This window comes from Plutella xylostella, chromosome 30 (genome assembly GCF_932276165.1).
Source record: "Plutella xylostella chromosome 30, ilPluXylo3.1, whole genome shotgun sequence".
NCBI classification, from domain to species: domain Eukaryota; kingdom Metazoa; phylum Arthropoda; class Insecta; order Lepidoptera; family Plutellidae; genus Plutella; species Plutella xylostella.
The window spans coordinates 3,472,263-3,495,505 of record NC_064010.1 but is presented as its reverse complement, the minus strand read 5'-3'; the positions used below and the strand labels follow the sequence as shown (position 1 = coordinate 3,495,505).

The 23,243-nt window shown below is 38.9% G+C and overlaps 1 protein-coding gene and 1 long non-coding RNA gene across 2 annotated transcripts in view; one reads left to right on the top strand and one right to left on the bottom strand.

Moving 5' to 3' along the window:
- Positions 1-909: 909 nt before the first annotated feature.
- Positions 910-1,900, bottom strand: LOC125491043. Its single transcript, XR_007268078.1, has 2 exons — positions 1,701-1,900; positions 910-1,141 (listed from the first exon to the last, which is right to left on the bottom strand). It is a non-coding gene; the product is annotated as an uncharacterized LOC125491043 (long non-coding RNA).
- A 183-nt stretch (positions 1,901-2,083) lies between these two features.
- LOC119694681 (neurofibromin-like) overlaps positions 2,084-23,243 on the top strand; it is a gene marked incomplete at its 5' end in the record, with an annotated part of 42,528 nt that continues 21,368 nt past the window's right edge. Inside the window, 24 exon segments of the mRNA XM_048631940.1 lie at positions 2,084-2,280; positions 4,001-4,136; positions 4,895-4,985; positions 5,552-5,726; positions 6,175-6,289; positions 7,217-7,341; positions 7,850-8,062; positions 8,520-8,642; positions 9,716-9,854; positions 10,107-10,271; positions 10,726-10,827; positions 11,531-11,668; positions 12,622-12,802; positions 13,577-13,683; positions 14,530-14,606; positions 15,227-15,420; positions 15,708-15,811; positions 16,995-17,045; positions 17,785-17,871; positions 18,345-18,516; positions 19,022-19,181; positions 20,534-20,579; positions 20,996-21,081; positions 22,050-22,129. Coding sequence (XP_048487897.1) covers positions 2,084-2,280; positions 4,001-4,136; positions 4,895-4,985; positions 5,552-5,726; positions 6,175-6,289; positions 7,217-7,341; positions 7,850-8,062; positions 8,520-8,642; positions 9,716-9,854; positions 10,107-10,271; positions 10,726-10,827; positions 11,531-11,668; positions 12,622-12,802; positions 13,577-13,683; positions 14,530-14,606; positions 15,227-15,420; positions 15,708-15,811; positions 16,995-17,045; positions 17,785-17,871; positions 18,345-18,516; positions 19,022-19,181; positions 20,534-20,579; positions 20,996-21,081; positions 22,050-22,129 — 3,064 coding nt within the window.

Here is a 23,243-nt window from a genome sequence, read left to right as displayed (position 1 = left end):
TAGAAGAAGCGTCAATCCTTGTAATTCTGAAATAAATTTGTAATGCCAGGTTCCTTGACCTCTCCAGCTTGTTTTTTTCATAGTTAGCTGACAGTTGATTAACGCTTTCTTCTAGCCTTGCGAGGGATGCCTCCAAACCATCTAAATCATCGCCAGTTTCTAAATGCGAAAGTAAAATATCACAAGAAGGAAACTTAGGTCCGAGTTTGGATATTTGCTTGCGTAGAAGAGCTACCGTTAGCCCAGGCGTTTCACCGCGAACTTCTACCTCATATTCCAGCTCTGGTTTAAGCAAGGAAAGAAATTTAATTTCCGACATTATATTTTTTTTTATATACCTAGTTTTTTTTTTTTTTTTTTTTTTTTTAATATTTATTACTTAGTTTTAAAAACATTTCTTAAATAATAATTGCGAACAGATACCAGAAAAAATTGACATTGTACCAGAACCAGTACAAAAAATATACCTCTAATAAAAAACAACAAAGTACTCCGCCCTGTTACAAGAAAAAGAAAAGCCTACGCAGATATGTTTTTTTTTTAAGCTTCTAGAAGAAAAAGGATAGAAAAGAAAAAAAACAAAAGAAAAAAAATGCAAAGAAAATATCAACTGGTGTGGATTGCAAAAAAATACTACGGAACCCAAGTTACAAAATAAAATTTTAACAAAAATTATTACAAGATCAAGATTTACTTTTTTTTTTTTTTTGCAATACACACATTTACAGTACAATTACTAAGCACACAAAAAAATAAAAAAAAACAATTCTTTACAAGGCACACGCACACCATGCAAACTACGTAATAAACCTATAAAGAGAGACCGAACCCTTAGAACACGTTATGGCGCCAATGTCGCAGCTAGCTCTGGCTAGGTGGGAAAAAAATAAATAAAAGAAAATTAAGTTTATTTAGCGTACAACTTTATTAAATTTCGTGGGTTGCCCTACACTCGGGTTCAATCTCTCCGTACGGCTATTACGGTCAGGTACTCCCCTTAGCCGCCCAGGAATAACGGGACGTCTTCTCGAGGCGGTAAATAAGCGTCGTGGGTAACGAATGGCTCCGTAGTTAATTCCCGGTGGTGGACAGGCGGATCTCAGTGCCGTCGTAAGTAGGTACTCAACCAGTACGTCGGACCCTGGAATAAACCCCTTGCATTATTACCAGCCTTCGGCATAGGACGGTTCACCGACACTGGTTAGGCAAAAGAAGAAGAAACCCAACAAGCTTGAAAGTGGCGGTGAAAGTTATCAGTAGCGGAGTTATGCAAAAATAAATTAATAATACAAGTTAATAACTATACCTACTATCTGGGAGTTCTGTACAATTACTATATTTCTAAACTAACTACAACATGATCATTATGTACTAGGATTGCTTAACTAACTATACTAAGGGTCATAACCATTAACCAGAACCTTTAGTGCTTAAAAATAATGCGACAAAGTATTATGGTATGATGAGGATGATGCAATCGTGAGTGACTAGCAATATTTGGCACTCGCCATCTTAATCTTCTTCAAGCGGCAAGCGATAGAAATTAGTAAAAAAACTTATCACTATTAAAGCTAGTTACTCGTTTGCTCACTTATTAAATATGATAAGGCGAAATATGTACAAGCACTATTTAGAACTACAATCTGTTAGCACAATAATAACTAACTCTAAAAATAAGTAGGTATCTGTTCGCAACTTACCCAAGAAGTGTGGGAAACTGCATGTACAACACTTAGTTTATTTAATTACTCAAGAACGTAATTGCATTTAATTAATTATGTAATTGTAATGTTTATTACGACTCGGCCGTTAGTGACGGTGAGCTGGCGAACGAGATAGAAGCGCGCACGCACAAACTCAGCGAGGGTCTCGAGACGTTTAACAATCGCAGCGGCGAATAGCAGTGCCTCGCTGCGAGTCGAACCGGTCGCTGGACAAGTTTTTTAGGGATCCGCGAAGCAAAGCGCAAACGAACCATTTTCGCTCGCGGATGGATTTAGGTAATTAAGTTTAATAATGAAGTAGGTAACGTTGTAAAATAAATAACGTTACACCACCACAAGTGCAATATCCGCAACACTGAATCCTCCCCACCCCCCAGGTCTCAGACTGCATGCAAACCCTCTTCCGTGGCAACTCGCTGGGCAGCAAGATCATGGCGTTCTGCTTCAAGATCTACGGCGCGGCGTACCTGCAGAGCCTTCTCGAGCCGTTCATCACGTCGCTGTTGGACCAGGTGGCGGTCGAGCCTACGCTGAGCTTTGAGGTGGACCCGGCTAGGTTGGTAACTTTTGTTTATACTTAAGGCCAGCGTAGATGAGGTACCACTTCCTTGGGACTTTTTTTCAGTCAAAAAAAGGAGGAGGTTCTCAATTCGTCGGGATCTTTGTTTTTTATATTTTTTTTTATGTATGTTCACCGATTACTCCGCCGTTTATGGACCGATTTTGAAAATTCTTTTTTTGTTGTATTGCATTGAGCTCCCAGGTGGTCCCATTTTTTTTTCAGAATTTTAGTTCACCCCCAAGGGTGGGTAAAGGGGTAAAAACAGGGTATGAATTTCCATTTTGGGCACCTAGTAACCGATTCTAATGAAATTTAGAACGTAAGTATAGTTCTTATAACAAAAAAATATGATGGTGACCTTGAGCTGATCTGATGATGGAAACGGAAGGCAGTCAGGGGAACTCCTCAACGGTATATAGCAACTACTTCGTGTTTAGGCTTGAATGATTCGTATTGATTAGTAGGACTTTTTGGTATCATTTGCACCTTACTATTGATTGAAAATTATTGCAAATAAACTAAAAACTATAAAATAAAATAATAATTAAAAAAATTAAAAAACCGACTTCAAAAAACCACTAAAATGTAAGAAATAATTTAAGGTTTACACAAATTCTACTCGTATTTGAAGTTGGTGCCATATTTCTTTAGATTACTTTGTCACCGCACCAACATCAAAAAAGAACAGTTCCTGCTGAGGTATATTTGAACTGTCACATACGAGTAGAATTTGTGTAAACCTTAAATTATTTCTTACATTTTAGTGGTTTTTTGAAGTCGGTTTTTTAATTTTTAAGCCCTTTGTGTGCGTTATTTGATACGAAAAGTGTCTACGGCATAGTAAGTACCTGGTTGGCGCATGCCTTTAGCTAGAAGGCAGCTTTATAACATTCTTATGACAACAGCTTTATAATTCTTGTAAAGAGAGGTGTCTTACAGGTAACCCTTAGATACTATACAGCTTCATCAGTGTCTATACACCTTGAGTAGGCGGTTTATGAGTTAGACAAGGTACAGCAGTATACAGTATGCATATCTACGGCGCCGCGTACCTGCAGAGCCTCCTGGAGCCTTTTATAACGTCGCTGTTGGACCAGGTGGCGGTCGAGCCTACACTGAGCTTTGAGGTGGATCCGGCTAGGTTAGTTACTTTTATGTACTTTGATAGATATAATGTGCAGCTTATCATTTGATTTAAAACTTAATTCGTGCTCATCAGCCTAAATTCAGCCAACGACAGCGCAGCTTTTAACTTGTCATACTCAAGCGAGAAACTGATTATAAAATTTTTGGCTTTAAAAATTTAAATATCTCTTCGAAATAGCATTATTGATAACGAGATAACTCTCACAGCCAATTTTTAGGTAGCTTAATAAGTAGTTATACACTTTTACCTTGTCTAAGTATTGAATAGGCGGTTAGTGAGTTAAACAAGGCACAACATTAGATCTACGGCGCCGCGTACCTACAGAGCCTTCTCGAGCCGTTCATAACGTCGTTGTTGGACCAGGTGGCGGTCGAGCCTACGCTGAGCTTTGAGGTGGACCCGGCTAGGTGGGTTTTGTACTTTGAAAACATGCATGAATATATTTCGGAGTTATCCCAAAGACAAAAGTTGCTTAGAATAATGATTTGTATCACCCCCTAACGGTATTACGTTAACTTATGGGACACTCTGAATTTATATATACATTTATTGCATTTTTACCTACAGATTAGACGCAGGGCAAGACATAGAAGTGAACCGCTCCAACCTCATCTCACTGACGCAAGAGGTGTTTACGCGAATCGTCAGCTCTGCGGACCGCTTCCCGCCACAACTACGTAGCATGTGCCACTGTCTGTATCAGGTACGTGCATCTTGAAGTGTTACTGATCTGTAATACAATAACGTGCAATGAAAAAGTACCACCTACCATTAACGTTGATGTCACTGAAAGTTTTTGATTCCTGGTGAGTGTATTTCTTAACCTCCAAAAGATAAAGATCATTTTATGTGTCATAAAATGAGTATTTCAGGCAATAATTTTAAACACATGTACGGTTTAAACAAAAGAAATTTAATTTATTATTTAAGAAAAACATATCAAAAATGTACATTTACATAAAAGGGCCTTCAATGAAATGGTTTTATTTTAATAATGTGACTGTTGCATGGATTTATAGAAACCGTCCGTTCACCGCACGATGTAAATAGGGGCCGTCCATTAATCACGTGAGGTCGTTTTTCTCATTTTTCGACCCCCCCTACCCCTGGTGATATTTGGTGAGGTTTGGGACCAACCCCCCCTCCCCCCCCCTGGATCACGTGTATTTTTTTGGAAGTCTATGTAAAGGCAATTTTTGACTAGAAAATAATATAGGTCATACTACAAATCGTTAAAATTTTTGCGCCGTCCAAAATATCGGTTCAGAAATACCTAATTTTTGACAAAAAATTAACACACGTGATGTCTAACGAGAACCCCCCCTCCCCCCTCGTGATGTTTCGTGAGGTTTTCAGTACCCCCTCCCCCCCCCCCCTTTGAGCCTCACGTGATTAATGGACGGCCCCATATTTCATTAGGATAGTCTGTATATGAAATTAAACAAAACCTTTTATCACCAGGTCCTCAGTAAGAGGTTCGCTCAGTTCCCGCAAACGAGCGTCGGCGCCGTCGGCACCGTGCTGTTTCTGAGGTTTATCAACCCCGCTATCGGTGAGTCATCATCTTCATCTTCATCATCAAGATAGGATGGACAAATGGTAGCACAAATGTCAAAATAGAAGAACCAACTAGTACCTACAGTCTATATAGATAAGATAGTCAATAGATCTTTTGAAAACGCAAAATGGTCTTTTCTTGCGGTAAGAAAGTTAACCTTTAAATTAAAATAGCGAGATAACATGCATCTGTCCGACATTTTTTTCTTATTAATCTCTGTTAAACCAAAATGCTATGGACATTTCCTATATCCCTTTCATAATTTTACCCTTAAAAGAAAGAAAGAAAGATAAAACTTTATTTGACAAAAGGACATGGCTATAAGATTTTGCATTGGCTTTCACCATTAACTCAAATCCCCTTATTATTAAACGAACACTAAGATAGTTCTAGTTCAAACCCGGTTTTAGGCTACTGATTTATAAGAAATCTCTGCACTACAACCAGTTCTTAATCAGAACTATATTTTATTAAGTGTACGTTTTATAATAAGGGACAATGGGTTCTAGTTTAAAACGATGTAACTCAGTTTCTATAACTTCTCACTATTCCCCCCCCAGTATCACCACAAGAAATGGGTATAACCTCCCGCTCCGTGCCGGCACAAGTCAAGAGAGGTCTCATGCTGATGTCTAAGATCCTGCAGAACATCGCCAACCACGTGCTCTTCAGCAAGGAGCAGCACATGCTGCCGTTCAACCACCTGCTGCGGACGCACTTCGAGATCGCGCGCCGGTCAGTGCGATACGAGACACACTGGATTTTGTAATGTGCAAATTGAGGTTTTTCATGTGTGAATGGAGGTATTTCGTGTGCAAACTGAGGTATTTCATGTGTGAATTGAGATATTTCATGTGCAAACTGAGGTAGGTATCTTAGTTGTTGAATATAGAACGCGTGGGTCTGAATTTCATGTGCAAACTGAGGTAGGTGTTGAGGGTAAAATCAGTGGGTGTATAGGTATCTCCTGCTAGGCAAGTGCTGAATGTAAAATGTGTAGGCATCAAAAGATATTTTATATAAACTTTGTGAGGTTGACTTTGGACATGCTGTGTGATGATGTCCATCTTGCATTCCGAGTTACACAGGTTGTGCATTTATCTATATTTTTTTACTATATCCCCTTTGCCTGAACTGAACCACAGCGCACATTCAGTTTTAAACTCTATAACCTTCTACACAGGTTCTTCATTCAAATAGCGTCGGACTGCGAGAGCGTGGACCAAGCGTCGCACTCCATGTCCTTCATCAGCGATGCCAATGTGCTGGCGCTGCATCGGCTGCTGTGGAACCACCAGGTTTGTTGCCTATTTCTATGTATCTATAGTTTGATTGAAAAGGCTACATATAGTATAGTATTACAGCTACTACTAAACCACTACAGTTCTACGAATTTGATAATTTGAATAAAAACATAATTTAAATTTGTTGGTCACGTGACTTTTTTAAATAAGGTAAGTGGATCAATAATAGATTTCCCTAAGTTGTTGATATTGACGGTCTGAGTAATTTTCTTTAGGCTAACTATACTAATGTTGCAACGATATGTAAACGTCATCGTGATCTTGAGTTTATTTTAATTTATCATATAGTGTACATCATTCAATTAAGGTTTTTTAATGGTATGCAGCCCTTATCGGCCTTTTGTTTATCTAGTGTGACAACCAGATCTAACCACTCATTGATTTCATTGTTTTTTGACTCCATCAGATAGATGGATCCATCCATCTATCTCTATTCTAACGCCCACTGTTGGGTATAAGCCTCCTTTTTTTGTACGCCAATTTTTACATTCATTTGGGCACATTTAACACGTCACAATTTTCATGTGATTAGATTATTTTATATACCTGTCCTTTCCTCTTCCAGAAGCGTATAGGCGACTACCTGTCCTACAGTGTCGCGTCCACAAGAATAGACTTTATTCATTTGTATTCCACTAAAAAGACCTTAATAATAAAAACTTTATATGTATTCCAATTGACTACGATAAGTAACTACTCTATATACTTTCAGGAGCGTATAGGCGACTACCTGTCCTACATTCGCGTCCACAAGAATAGATTTTCTTCTTTTGTATTCTAATAAAACGACCTTAATAATAAACTTTATTTTTATTCCTTTAGACTACGTTATGTAACTACTCTCTCTACTTACAGGAGCGTATAGGCTAAACTTTATTATTATTTATTTACACTACGTTATACAAATACCCTATCTTTCAGGAGCGTATAGGCGACTACCTGTCGTGCAGCCGCGACCACAAGGCGGTGGGGCGGCGTCCGTTCGACAAGATGGCGACGCTGCTGGCGTACCTAGGTCCACCGGAGCATAAGCCGCTCGACTCACAGTAAGTATACTGTTTACAAAACTAAAAAACTCATGTTCTGACAGTTAAATTATTTATCTTTATCTTTTGCAGTTGTTTGTCAGAACTACTCAGATCCAGGCCATATTTTTATTTGTGATTGTGACAGATGCACGCAAAAATACCTATAAAGAGCAAATTAAAGTTAAAGTTACAGAGCCAAAGACGCATTTCACATCGGATATCATGTTTAGTGTGCCAATACCTCTACCCCCTTATTCATATAATAGTTATAGCAATTTGTTATTTTGACAGAGAGAGACAAACAGTTCAATAGCTAAAACGTACTATAACCTTTCTATGAATTAGGGGGCTAGAGTACGTGTCAAAGCATATATACCTTTCTTTCGTTTGGATTTCTAAACACGCTAACAAAAAAATATTAATTCATCATTTGACTATTTACCTTTACGTGAGCATAATTAACAACTCAAAATAAATTCATTTATCCATCACTTGACAACCTACAAAATACCTCCTTCCTCCACAGATTCTCAATCTCCAACTCGGGCCTGCTCTTTTCGTCCTACGCGCGCTGGTCATCCATAGACATGTCTTCCACAAACTTCGAGGAGTTTATAGTGAAACACAACATGCACGAAAAAGAAGAGTTCAAAAGCATCAAGAGTTTGAACATCTTTTACCAGGCGGGGACGTCTAAGTTGGGCAATCCGGTGTTTTATTTCATTTCAAGGCGGTATAAGTAAGTATGTTTAATGATTGTGTATAATATGAGGAGGGTGCTGAGTGTAATGTGTGTCGTTGTGAATTTCAAAACATGCATGAGATCCTATGCATCATGGGCAATCCTATGTTCTATTTCATTTGAAGGCGGTATAAGTGAGTATAATATTTTAATGACTGTGTATAATGTGACGAAGGTGTTGAGTATAATATGTGTCGATATGAATTTCATATGCATAATAGAATAGCTTCAAACTGCTCCGAAAATTTAAAATAAAAAAACATAATTTCTTTTAAAAGTGTTTATCACAGTACAACATATTCACCATTGGAATTCAATATTTTACATCCCAGCACCAAGAGATGTAGTATCTACGTCTACATCTAGTAATAGTACCTACAATGTTGAAGTTAAATTTTAATCTTTACCATAAACAACCATTCCTTCTTACATAACCTCCAATTAACCTCCACAGAATCAACGAAACCAACGCGGATCTCCTCATCTACCACGTGATATTGACCCTGAAGCCGTTCTGCCACCAGCCCTTCGAGCTCATCGTGGACTTCACGCACACCAACTCAGACAATAGGTTCAGGTACAATCAGTATGACATCCTTTGTCCTGGGGATCTAGCACGGGGCGCAAGACGCACGCGATAAGATACCATAAAAGTTTTCCGTCGCACTAGCGAACGAGCACGACGCAGGATTTTAGTCACATCTTGTTTTACGTGTCTTGGGTCCTGTGGTAGATAATTATGGTGTATGACTACTAGTACTAACTTAGAATAAACGTATAGTTAAACTTTCAAAATTTGGCACGTATATATGCCTTGTAAGGCCATGGAACCAAGTAAAGAAGCTATTTTTTTAATAATTCATCCCCTAAAAAGGATCCAAAGTGTGTATGATGTTTAAAAAAAGCGTGCCTTGTCATTGGAACCTTCACTGGAGTACTTGTACCACGTGATCCTGAAGCTGAAGCCGTTCTGCCACCATCCCTTCGAGCTCATCGTGGACTTCACGCACACCAACTCAGACAATAGGTTCAGGTACTTGAGAGTAGGTTGTAGTATGTATATTGACGGTTTCACCACCTCAAGTTAAGCAGAAATTATGTACGAGTTGTACGACACGCGATAAAGAGTCGTGGTGGCGGTTACGCCATCGTATCCTAACGATCACGGATCCAGAGGCCGGTGGTTTCAAATGTTGGCATTTCTTTACAAGTACGGATTTAACAGCATGGATCATTCCCATTTCACGAAGTGAAGTGATCCGCTTCTTTGGCTTGCCAAATTTTGGTACCGCTTAGGTATTGAACCTTAAGGTGATGAAGGAGATCATCCGCCAGTAGACCACATAATCAGCTTCGTCAGTTACGCAAATACTGCTACAAACCGGCACACCCTAGCAAATCGAATAGTATATAGAATAGAATAGAATAGAATAGAATACTCTTTATTTTGCACCATTAAAAACACATTACAATTCACAACTTATATACATAAAATAGTGCAAAAAAGGCGGCCTTATTGCTTAAAGCAATCTCTACCAGACAACCTTTATATAATCTTCAGAATCACCCCCTGAGTCACCCCCTTTCGGCTTACTCTACCCTTATTGCAACACCCTGTATATTAATACTAATCTGAAAATGTAATTTCAGAACGGACTTCCTGCAGAAGTGGTTCACGGTGCTACCCGAAGTGGCGTACAGCAACATCCAGGCGTGCTACATTTACAACTGCAACGGCTGGGTGCGAGAGTATACCAAGTTCCACGAAGCTATACTGGCTCCTTTACGGGTATGTATTATTTATGTATAAACACACTTATAAAAATTGATAGGTTGGTATATTAATTTGCATTTGTAGAAGTGAACAAAAAAACACAAATGCGCTTCTGGTTTAAATATATTTTAAATTACACCAAGGAATTCCTGTTTCTTTATTGCAAATGTATTCCTAAACTAATTTCGCTATATTTTAAGAGGCGTTATCGGCCAAAAAAACGTCTCTTCAAAACCCAGAAGGTTATCAAACTTTTTTCCTCCACAGGGCAACCGCAAGTTAATCTTCATAGACAACCACAGCCGCCTCGGTGACTACGTCGAGGCAGAACAACAGAAGCTGCCCGGAGCTACGCTAGCTCTTGAAGAGGACCTTAAAGTCTTCAACAATGCACTGAAACTGTCACATAAGGACACTAAAGTCGCTATCAAGGTAAGTGTAGATGGGGAAAAATATAGGGCAAAGGATGTTGCCTTGTGGTACACAGGTGAGATTAATTTGGATAGGTGGTCTTAGATGTCACATAAAGAATGTGAGAGGTTTTTGGTATTGTATTGAAACATTCACATAAATAATAACGATGGTATAAAGACGCTATTAATGTTACGTGAGTGCTAAGAAATGAAATGAAATCAGAGCCTGTGATGTTTGTGACACTATCCAATAAATGTATACAGGGAGTGGTTTATACAATTTGTGTGGTACTGAAATAAAGGATTAAAATAAATTGAACTATACATGATAAGTGCATTGTAAATCACATTTATTCTATCGCCTTAAGTATTTTCTGAATAAATAAAAATATTCTAAAAAATATATATATTCATTCAATAGTTATGTAAAATCGATAAAATAACAGATACTAAAATTGTTAATTTGTTCGCAGGTGGGCCCGACAGCGCTGCAAATAACATCAGTAGAGAAGACCAAAGTGCTCGGTTTACAAGTTCTACTGAACGACGTTTACTATGCCTCGGAGATCGATGAAGTTAGTATGACTTGTGTTGATAAAGAAATAAAATTAAAATGGCGCACGACTATTTAGCTGTTAACTCAGAAGGGCTAGCACGGGAGGCGCCATTAAGACGTGACAAAAGTTCTCCGTGTCCCTTTAAAATTTGCCCCGTGCTGGCCCTTCTGGTAGTGCATTAGAAATACACTTTCAGAATGTTTCTGCACTAAAAATTCCACGTACCATATGCTTCTTACGATTGCTTCTTTATCATTATGTAATAGAGTATGTAAGCGATACCAGCTGCTACATACCATAATAATGGGCAAAGTGGAAGGAAAGAGAAGGCCTGGAAGGAAAAAATTTACGTGGCTGTGCAACATCAAAGAGTGGACCGGTGTAAAAACCGTGGAAGAATTATTTAAAACAGCCAGGAATAGAGAGCGCTGCAAAGAGCTGACTGCCAACCTCCAATGATGGAGAGGCACTATAAGAAGAAGAACAGAGTAATGAAGATTACCATCGCGCGCATGTTATTATGTCGTGTTACGATATTATAACGAATAATATTGGCTACTTTTATCCCTAAATTCTTACTGGGCAATCCTTTTAGAGCAAATTGCACATTAAATATGTGGGAAATAATTTAACACTATCTCTAACGCTAAATAAACTTATACTCAGGTTAAGTTTTGAATTATTTTAACACACTTCACTAACATAACCCTTTTTCTTCCAGGTGTGTCTAGTAGACGACAACCAGTTCTCCCTCTCCATAATAAACGAAGCGACGCCACTGAGCTTCATCCACAACGACTGTGACAACATCGTGCAGAGTATTATACACATCCGGAACAGATGGGAGCTGAGCCAGCCGGTAGGTAATGTAGGTATCACTTTATCAGTGATAATTATATAAGACTAGCTGTTCCCGATAGCTTCCCTTCGCCTTAAAAACTTTCCCCGCGGGAATTCCGGGATAAAAAGCCTATGTTCTTTCTCAGGGTCTAGACAATCTGTATACCAAATTTCATTCAAATCCGTTCAGTAGTTTTGGCGTGAAAGAGTAACAGACAGAGAGACACAGTTACTTTCACATTTATAATATTAGTAAGGATAAAGAAAGTATGCCTCAAACCTTGTGTGATATTGATGCTTAAAATCCCCTCGGACTTCTGGGTCTATTTTGAGTTAATATAGATTTCTCAAAAAGGGAGGATATTAAAAAGAGGTTCTGATTTAAGTATGAAGAAATCTACAACTAGGATGTCACAAATGCTGTGTGATTGAACCCTTACGCTAGAATCAATGTTATTTCACCTTGTAGTAGCTATTCGTCTATGGCGGCAATGGTAAATTAATTTCGGTGTGACTTGTGAAATAAACGACGACCGAATGGCGTAGTGGTTAGTGACCCTGACTACTGAGCCGATGGTCCCGGGTTCGATTCCCGGCTGGGGCAGATATTTGTTTAAACACAGATATTTGTTCTCGGGTCTTGGATGTGCCCGTAAAATGGCAATAGGCCCGCCCCCTATTACATTGGGACTAACATACACTCTGGCGAAAAGTGGGTGCAGCAATGCACCTCTGCCTACCCCGCAAGGGAGTACATTAGTACAAGGCGTGAGTGCGTGTTTTTTTTTTTTTTTTTTTTTGTGAAATAAAAAAGACAATTAAAAAATTCTCGATTATTAATAATTGTTAAAACCGCAATTTTTGTACATTTGTCTAAGTACAAGTACAAGTATATACATATAAATAACTATCCATCAATCTATATACTATATTATATTGAAGCAATAAATCTGTACAACATCTATCCCCCAGGACACAGTGACAGTGCACCAGAAGATCAGACCCAAAGACGTGCCAGGAACGCTTCTAAACATGGCTCTACTGAATCTGGGCTCTTGCGATCCTAACTTAAGGACGGCGGCGTACAACCAGCTGTGCGCCCTGACGGCCACTTTCCATCTCAAGATTGAAGGGCAGTTGTTGGAGACTGGAGGTTTGTATAATATATCATCATTATCGTCAGCCAGTAAGCATCTGTCCACTGCCTTCAACATATAGCCACTATCGGCCACCTGTCAAAAGTCTTCGGTCCGGAGGTGAGCGGCAACGATGAGCAAACATTCATTATGTCAGTAGTATAGAGCGTGGGACACCCTCTTCCTCCTATGCAAGCATATAGTATGTAGCGTGGGACACCCAGCTGTGTGCTCTGACGACCACCTTCCATCTCAAGATTGAAGGGCAGTTGTTGGAGACCGGAGGTTTGTATGAGACCATCATTATCATTATAAGCTTGTTAAAAGCTAAGCAAATGATTATCTCAAGGAGCTGTGTTCTAGCCCTTCGTTTTTCGGCCACTATCAGCCACCTTAAGACTGAACCTTACTATGTTACGTTTGCTGTACCCTTTCGAAACGTCCAATACTTTTCCCAAAACATCCATTCCCATAACACCAGTTCCTACAACACCCTTACTATGTTACGTTTGCTTTATGTACCCTTTTAGGAACGTCCAGTCGTCCAATCCGTTTCCCAAAACATCCATCCCCATAACACCAGTTCCTACAACATCTGTTTAATTTAAATAAAAGATGCTCCTAAAACAAAATTTCTCAATAGTTGAGTAACAAAGGTTTTCCGCATAATAAATTCATTTTATTTCGGAAAGTAAAAAAGATATACAAGTATACATACCATTACCAATAGCATAGCCTTATATCATTGCACTAACTGAGCTTTGAATACTAAAATGATTTTCTTATTGCAGGCCTATGTATACCGTCCAATAACACAATCTTCATCAAGTCAGTCAGTGAGAAACTAGCTCACAACGAACCACACCTTACTTTGGAGTTCCTTGAGGAATGTATACAGGTATGTATACTTCTTCTTGTTCTTCTTAAGCCGCGTACAGACCGGCCCAACGAACGCCAACTAACGGTTTTCGTTGACCTTCGTTGCTGCAATCTGCGCTGTATTATGTATGATAAATATCCATCGTTGGGATAACCGTTGGCGTTCGTTGGCCCGGTCTGTACGCAGCTTAAGCTTGTCGATGGTCGACAACACTCACTTATCTGTCAAAATAAATATGTCGCAGCGTTGGCAGACAAACGCCGCATCGATGTTGATTTGAGCGTGTAAACGCGTCGTAATCGAATCAGAAACGTCAAGGGATTTTCCTTGGGTAAGGTCGATACAGCCCTGGCAACATTTTAAAAAGTAAGAGGTCACGTGACGTTTAAAAAGTGAACCGGCCATGCCGTCATTCTGGAGTCTGAGCTTGGACGTGACACGGGAAACAGTGTGCTGTATCGAACTTGCCGCGTTTCAAAAAGTAATCCGTCTGCATCATCGCGATCTTGCATTGTTACATTAAGTGTTGATTGTATTCTAAATAATCAAGATACGAACTACACGAAGAGCCTATTATTTCTGCCGGCCCGATGAATCCATCGCCAGACGAGATGCCCGGCGACCCCTCCCCGTTAAATAAATATGTGGGGACATCTCACACACGGCCATCCGACCCCAAGCTAGGCAGAGCCTGTGTTATGGGTGTCGGTCTATCAGATCCATAAATATTGATGACAGATAAGCAACGCTACTAAAGGATGGCTTGTGACAGGATTGGCCAATTAGATTCGCATCTGGCCTCTACCTTTGCAGTCTGTCCTCAGGTTTCTATATACTGTAAATAATGTAAATTATGGTTTTCAGGGATTCAGAGGATCTACGATAGAGCTGAAGCATTTATGTCTTGAATACATGACTCCTTGGCTCCCTAACCTTGTCAGGTGAGAATATTATGGAATTTGTTAAGTACATTTAATTATTTTTTTACACCCTATACCATTTTTTCTTGTAACCCTTGTTGTCCTCCTGTGTCTAATATTCAACCCGTAGCTAAAAAGGATTTTACACTTAAATAAAGTTTGTAAGTATAAATGTTTGTTACTCTTTCACGGGAAATTGGCTGGACCAATTTTGCCGTGCAGGAAACTAGGCTACTTATGATGAATATTTCATCGTTTCCGTATTTCATTCTTCTTCTTATAGTGCCTCTCCATCATTGAAGGTTGGCAGTCAGCTCTTTGCAGCGCTCTCTATTCCTGGCTGTTTTAAATAATTCTTCCACGGTTTTTACACCGGTCCACTCTTTGATGTTGCACAGCCACGTCAATTTTCTCCTTCCAGGCCTTCTCTTTCCTTCCACTTTGCCCATTATTATGGTATGTAGCAGCTGGTATCGCTTATTACGCAAAACGTGTCCTAAGTAGGCTACTTTGCGCTGCTTAACGATTGCATTACTACACGTTAACGTTGAACGTATTGAAATGGCAGCACTGGAATTCCAAATGAAAAACTTTAAAACTAACCCAACAATAGTTACCAAATGAACGACCTCTTCCCACAGATTCTGCAAGCCCTCCGACGAATCCCGCCGACAGAAGCAAGTGGCGCAGATCCTCGAGAAACTCATCACGCTGACCATAGAGGAGACGGAGATGTACCCCTCTGTGCAGGCCAAGATCTGGGGCTCCATCGGACACGTGCCCGAGCTCATAGACTGCGTGCTGGACAGCTTCATACAGAGGAGCGTGGATTCCGGTACGTATAACATCGAAATCTTACTGTAAAGAGGATTTGATTGTTTATTTTCCTTAAAAATTATTTATTATTATTTATTTATACACATAAACAAAAACAACATTCGCTCATTGGTTGATATCATCAGGCGATAAGTTTTATACTTTAAATTCATTATCGTTTATTCGCATTTTAGGTGAAAGAAAGCATTCCCTAGCATGAAAAGACCTAATCTACTTTCATCCCTCTTTGCAGGCAATCCTTGCCTACTATCAGGGCACGAAATAAACAATATATTATTTCCTCAGGTCTCGGATCACCGATGGTAGAGATCATGGCAGATACAGCTGTGGCATTAGCCTCCGCCAATGTCCAGCTAGTGTCGAAGAAAGTCATCGGCCGAATGTGCAGGGTGAGACTTATGGCTTACAGTAGTGTCTTCATGCATTTATGTTCAATATTGTACTGTATATTTGTTGGTTAAAGTTGTCCTTCTTTAGTGTCGTGGAACTTTTGGTGGTCTGCCGTGGAATACATTTATGGGTTGCCGCCTTTTGATTAAAAATAAATAGCTTTGGCTAAGTAGCTTCAATGAATGAATGATCAGTTTGAATTTTTTTTTGTTTAATATGTGGGGAAATCTCACACACGGCCATCCGACCCCAAGCTAGGCAGAACCTGTGTTATGGGTGTCGGACAGCTGATATATCTACACAAATACATAGATCAAAAAATAAAAAAAATATCAAAAACCCAAGACCCGAGTAGAAATATCTGTCTTTAAACAAATATCTGCCACAGCCGGGAATCGAACCCGGGACCTTCAGCATAGCAGTTAGGGTCACAAATCACTACACCATTCGGTCGTCGAATTTGCTATACTATATGATCTTATGGGTTACTTAGATAATATGGAATGATTGGATCTTCTGTTATCTGAAGACAATGTAGGCCATTAATTTACGAAATTACATTTTGAAACGCTATTTCACTGCGGATGATTCAGAAAAGTTCCACTATTTATCTTGTATCTAAATGTGTTTGTCCATTTTGTATATCATCTCATAAGTATTTAGATAAGCCGCGAAAATAAAGAAACTATGAAATAGTGTTTCGTACACATACGCAAACAAATATTTTTAGAATCGTTTCTTTATTTACGTTGCTTATATTGTAAAAATTGTTGAATGTGTAAAAAAGTAGAGACTGCAATTCTGTCCACAATACACACCCCACACTGATCTAAACCTAGTCGAGGTCGCTAATTCTTACAAAGGGGTCTGGAAAATGTAACGTATGTAAAGTAACTACTCTAAAGAAAACATCGTCAGGCAACCTTCACAGCTAGACAGATTTTAGATATGCCCTATGTGTATTGATCAAATTCAACGGAAAAAAAGATAGCTCTTTCTTAGGGTTTAGTTAGAATAGATAATAATACGTTATCACTTTTATTTAATGTCCCAAATAAAAGTGACATACAAACTAGGATGAATGTAAAATGTGCAGTTTTAAATTCGATCTCATAAAGCTACCCTACCTCTTAGACGATTGTGAAAATAGTTTTATAGCAAAGAGTATACATTTCCTCGCAGGCCCTATCCAAACTGCCCCATTACTCTCTGGGCCCCGTTACCCCAGCCACTGTGAGTTGTTTTTTATTTTTATTTTCTTTTTTGGTTCTACTCATGATATATTGTTGATTAAATTCTGCTACCGTACCACACACCTAACATTAGCAATCAACAGCCCTTATGCAGCTTTGCTTATCTGTCAAAGTGACATAATTTGTATGGATCTGACAGATTTTTGACGGATAATAAGATATGCTGCTTATGGATTTTTGCTAGCTAATGTGTCGGTAGTGGTAAGTCAGCTATTCTGACCTCTTTACTGTTTGTAAAATGTGAAATCATGAAGTCAACAATATATCATAAAGCTTTGCTTATGTTTAGTTTGCTTTACTTTTGCATTTTACCCACCACTAGATAAACTATACAATGACACAAGTCTGTAATTTACACAAACTTCACACTAATTATCATCATCATACCTCTTATATTTGTTGTGAAACGCATGACACTTCAGTTAAAAACGTATGGCTTAGAGTTAGATAATTAAATCCATAATCCAGGGACGTTTTCATAAACACAGGCTGATGCCCTCAAGCTTCGCTTCTCCTTAAAAAGTTCCCCGCGGGAATTCCGGGATAAAAAGTAGCCTATGTATTAATCCAGGGCATCAGCTTAGTTCGAACAAAATTTCTTGAAAATCTGACTATTTTTTTACGTAAAAAAGACACAAACATCCATACATACAAACTTTCGTGTTTATAATATTAGAAGGGTTTTAGACAATGTATTACATAATGTATAATAATTTCAGGTGGTAGATAAGACGTGCCACTCGCCCACAGCGGTTCTCGAACAACACATGATGTGGGATGATATCGCCATTTTAGCCAGATATTTGGTAAGTCAATTTTGTAAACCTTGTACCGTTTTCAATACATAGTTATTTATATCTAAATTATTTTGTAACCATCTTTTTCTCGCATTTTGGTTTCTGGGATAAGAAGTATTTATGATGATAAAACAATCTCATGTGCAACTCTTCCCCCCAACTTTTACATCTACCTATTATACAAGTGTAAAAAGAGCATATATATTTTCAGTCCCCAGTTTTCTTCCACAACTGAGTCTTCCCTTCAACAACTATACCTTAGAAACGAGGGACACGATACAATTTCAATTGTGTCCGATTTGCCGGTATTGAACCGGTCATGTTACAGCTGATGCTTTCCTTCGACAACTGCCTGGACGTGGCTCGTCACCTGCCCTACTTGTTCCACTCGGTGACATTCCTCGTATGTTCGGGCGCACTGTGCCATTAAGATACAACACACATGTGATAAGTGTCGGTATAATTTCCCTCTTTCTCCACAGCTCATGCTTTCCTTCAACAACTGCCTCGACGTGGCTCGTCACCTGCCCTATCTCTTCCACTCGGTGACGTTCCTGGTGTGTTCGGGCGCCCTGTGCATGCGCGCCGCCACGCACGGGCTGGTGGTCAATATTATACACTCGCTGTGTACCTGCTCTACGCCGAGTTTCTCAGGTATAGTGACGAATGAAGATCAAAGTTAATAATATGTTAAAAAAGGGTGTGTCTTCCGTAGATGCACATCCGGAAGTATGTCAAAGAGCTCTTTATTCTGAACAAATTTTGCTATAATGACCTTGGGATATCACGAAAAAAATTACGTTGCTTGCCCATACCAAATAGGTTGTTTGTGTTTCGCAAATATCCCAAGATGGCGAGGATGCACCCTAGGAAAGACTCATCCTGTATACCCTCTTAATATAATATTAAAATGGCGGACAGACAGTATATTAAATGTCAAGGTAATCGAAGGTCTGTCCATACTCGTAACGGTCGCAAACCAGTAACGACTAGACCTAGACAGACCTAGCTCTTTTCGTGACTATGATTTGTTACTATGAGCGATACTCTCAATTCGTTTTATAACAAAAAAAATATTTTGAGTCAGTCTACACGACGCAGTAGACATACTAAACAGTACTAAAATTATTATTTCCTAAACATTTTCCTACATTCACAGAGGAGACCCAGCGCGTCCTCCGCCTGTCTCTAGACGAGTTCGCTCTGCCCAAGTTCTACCAGATGTTCGGCATCTCCAAGGTGAAGTCGGCCGCCGTCACCGCCTTCAGGAGCCCGTATAACAGACACGCCGCTGACTGGTGAGAAAGATAGACAATATAGTAGAACCTCTTTTAGTCGAAACACGATGAACTTATCGAGACTTTACTAACCTAAAACGGAGAACGGGGAAGTCAGAGATGACTCGACCTGATTGGCCGTATCGCCGTTTTTTGAATGAATACAATGTCGTAGGGTACATATTAGAAATCTAGCTGTACAGGTTTCCTCACGATGTCTTTCTTCACCGTAAGAGCGCTTGGTATTATTTTACCACCAGAATTCATTAGTAAATACCAAGATTTGAACACTCGGCCTCTCGATTGAGAGCCGAGCTCTTACCAACTACGCCCCCGCGGCTCTAGACGAGTTCGCTCTGCCGAAGTTCTACCAGATGTTCGGCATCTCCAAGGTGAAGTCGGCCGCCGTCACCGCCTTCCGAAGCCCGTATAATAGACACGCCGCTGACTGGTGAGAGAGAAAGACAATATAGTAGAACCTCATTAAGCTAAATAAAAACTTAGACAGTATTTAACACATGTTTAGCGCTGTCAAACGCCCACGAAATCTGTCAAATTTCGTTTTAAACACTAGTTAAACAGTGTTCTCAGGACTGTCAGAGGTTCGCTTTCCGTTGTACATTTGCACTCATGCGATAAGTTGAGAGCCGTATCGCCGTTTTTGGAATGAGTACAATACACATTAGAAATCAGGTTTCTTCACTATGTTTTCCTTCACCGTAAGAGCGCGTGGCATAATTTTACCAACAGAATTCATTAGTAAATAACAAGATTTGATCACTCGCCCTCTCGATTGAGACCCGAGCTCTTACCCACTATGCCCCCGTGGCTCTAGACGGGTTCGCTCTGCCGAAGTTCTACCAGATGTTCGGCATCTCCAAGGTGAAGTCGGCCGCCGTCACCGCCTTTAGAAGCCCGTATAATAGACACGCGGCTGACTGGTAAGAAAAAGAGGACTATAATAGAACTATATAAGTTAAAGAACCTCCTACGTGAAATATTTTCGGTTGAAAACACTATCCCCCGAATTCATAGAACGGTCATTGTGATAATTATTGTTCTCATTTATGATTTCATTTATAAGAACAATTATTATCTAAATAACGTTACTTTTCAAATAAGAAGACTGTTACTATTTGACTGTTGCATGCCTTATAAATCTATCAAATACCGATCTAAGGCCTTTGTTAAAAGTTGTTTAAACTATTTTGAGGCTTTTTAATTTTCATTTTATTTGAGTACTAAATTAAAATCCAAAAACTCAGTACGGTGACCGAGTATGGACTAAACGTACATAAAATATTATTTATTTAACCTGTAACCCCGCACAGGCCCCGCGTCTACCCCGAAGCAGCGTTAGCAACATGCAACACGGACTCATCATCATCAGCCAGCTGCGGCGCGCCCGCGCCCTCCGACCGGGAGCGACTGCCGCTGCAGGTATATTGTCATCTTCATCATCATTATCCAGTAATGGTCTACTTCTGTTCATAGGCCTCTTCCAAGGAGGACTATGTCAGTCCTAGGCCTTCCACATCTTACTACTACAAGATGGCTTAAGCTCAGAAAGCTCTCTAGTCAGGTAGACAGCTATCTGTTTATTCATATGTCGGTGACAGACACAAGTGTTTTGAGGTTTGTCACCGTGTTGAAAGGATAAGATAGTCAGATAAGTCGCTGACTGCCCTAGGTACGCCAAAATCCGGGAAAATATATAATTTTTGACATACAATCTGATAAAATCTTGCCATTACACTGCCTCCTCTTGAAACCTAAATAACTGATACCATTTATAATCTTATATCATAACAAAATATTCCCGTGAATTATTACTAATCTACAAATATTGTCACTAGTCCCTGGAGATCATCACAGACGCTCTGCTCGAGATCATGGAAGCGTGTATGAAGGACATCCCGGACTGCGACTGGCTCAATACCTGGTTAGTGTGCTACTTTGTAACTACTATAGTGTACAGTATTTCAGTCAACATCTTTTAACTTACAATACCACTTTGCAGCATCCTGTAGTATCACACACACAGTAGAATTAAATACCTCATAAAACTTATCAGAAATATCCGTATTAAAATAAATAAATTATAAAAACCGCAAGGACAGCACGCGTATTGACTCAGATTGTCTACTAAGGGTGGATTCGTCCAAACATCACGTTACACGAGAATAACTATACCGGAATTAAAATTATACGCGAGTAAATATCTAGGATAAGTACATTTGCATTCTACCAAGTTATACCATGATTAAATTGAATGAACGAGGAACGAAACTGTAATGCAACTAAAATAAAAATAGCTGCGTTTCAAAGCATGCAATAGAAATGACATGCCAACTTAGTTTGAATGGATTATAAAAGTATGAAATTGTTTATGTTTTAATATTTTATTCGCTGTTGTTATTCTGAGACTTTGCCTTTTAACGTACTTTTGTTTATGTTTTGACAGATGTGTTTATATGTCATTATGACGGTTTTCTAATCAGCTGATGTGCTGCCGCCATTACAAAATTACTCTCGGATAAGCTCGTTACACGGTCAATTTTGGCGGTATAACATTTTATTCTTGGGATAAGCTAGTTATCTTGGTTTCAGGTTTGGTAGAATGCAAAATCCTGCTTACTCGCGAGTAACTGGTACTTTACTCGAGAGTAAAATTTACTCGACGTTGGCCGAATCCGCCCTTACTAATAAAAGCGGAAGTTTGTGATTATGGATGTTTGTTATTCGTTCACGTAAAAACTAACGAAGTGATTTTCATTAAATTTGGTATTTTGGATTAACATTTTATTGCAGAAGGCACACGGTTTCACGTGTGACTTTTTAAGGCGAAGTAAAATCGAATTTCATATTTAAAACGAATATACATTTTGCATACAAAATATTGTATTACAGGACATCACTAGCGAAGAGTTTCGCTTTCTGCTTCAACCCGGCGCTGCAGCCGAGAGCTCTAATCGTATTTGGATGTATTAGTAAGTTAATTAAACTTTTTTTTTGATTATTTATATATTTTGGAGAATGTTATAAATATTGAATAAGTACTGCGGTGTGATTTGAAAACTATATTTTGGCAACCGAACAGAAAGGTTTCCAAAAAAATGTAAATATAAACATGGCCATATACGACCTTTTAAAAACTGTCATGAACAACATGGACAATAGAATGCCGATTTGTGCAGTTTATATGGACCTTACAAAGGCATTCGACTACGTCGACCACAGTAAATTATTAAAAAAATTAAGCATGTATGGTATAAGGGGTAATGTCCTCAGTCTTCTAAAATCATATTTATCAAATAGAATTCAGATTACACAGATAGATAAAATTAACATTAAAAATAAATTTGAAGAAAGTCACAAGTCATTAGGACGCTACAATACAAGTGGGGTACCTCAAGGCAGTGTATTGGGGCCTTTGTTATTCTTGCTGTACATAAATGACCTGCCAAAGGCCATACCACATCCTATGATCCTTTTTGCAGACGACAGTACAGTTTTAATTAAATGTGAATCAATAGATAATTATGAAATGACTATAAATAATACAATAAATAAAATTATTGAATGGCTTTCATGTAATAATTTAAAAATAAATTTGTCAAAAACAAAAATTATGCAATTTTACCAAAGAATGAATAAAACACCAAGCTTATATATACACAATAATGGAAATAAAATAGAAGAAGTTTCAATGACAAAATTTTTAGGATTAATAATAGACAATAAACTGACATGGAATGAACAAGCTGATACGATTTGTAAAAGATTGAGTAAATCATCCTACGCTCTTTACAAACTTAGTAAAATTGTCGACAAGAATGCTGTTGTCACAGCTTATCATGGCTTAGTAGCATCGATATTGCACTACGGCGTAATATTCTGGGGAAACTGCACCAAAAGAGAACAGATCTTTAAATCACAGAAACGCTGTATCAGGGCAATGTGTGGCATCAAGTCAATAGATAGCTGTAGGGATCATTTTAAAAGATTGTCACTGCTTTCATTTCCATGCATATATATCTATGAAGTGGCTCTTTTTGTAAAAACCAACCCCGAACTGTTTAAAAATGCAGGTCAAATACATAG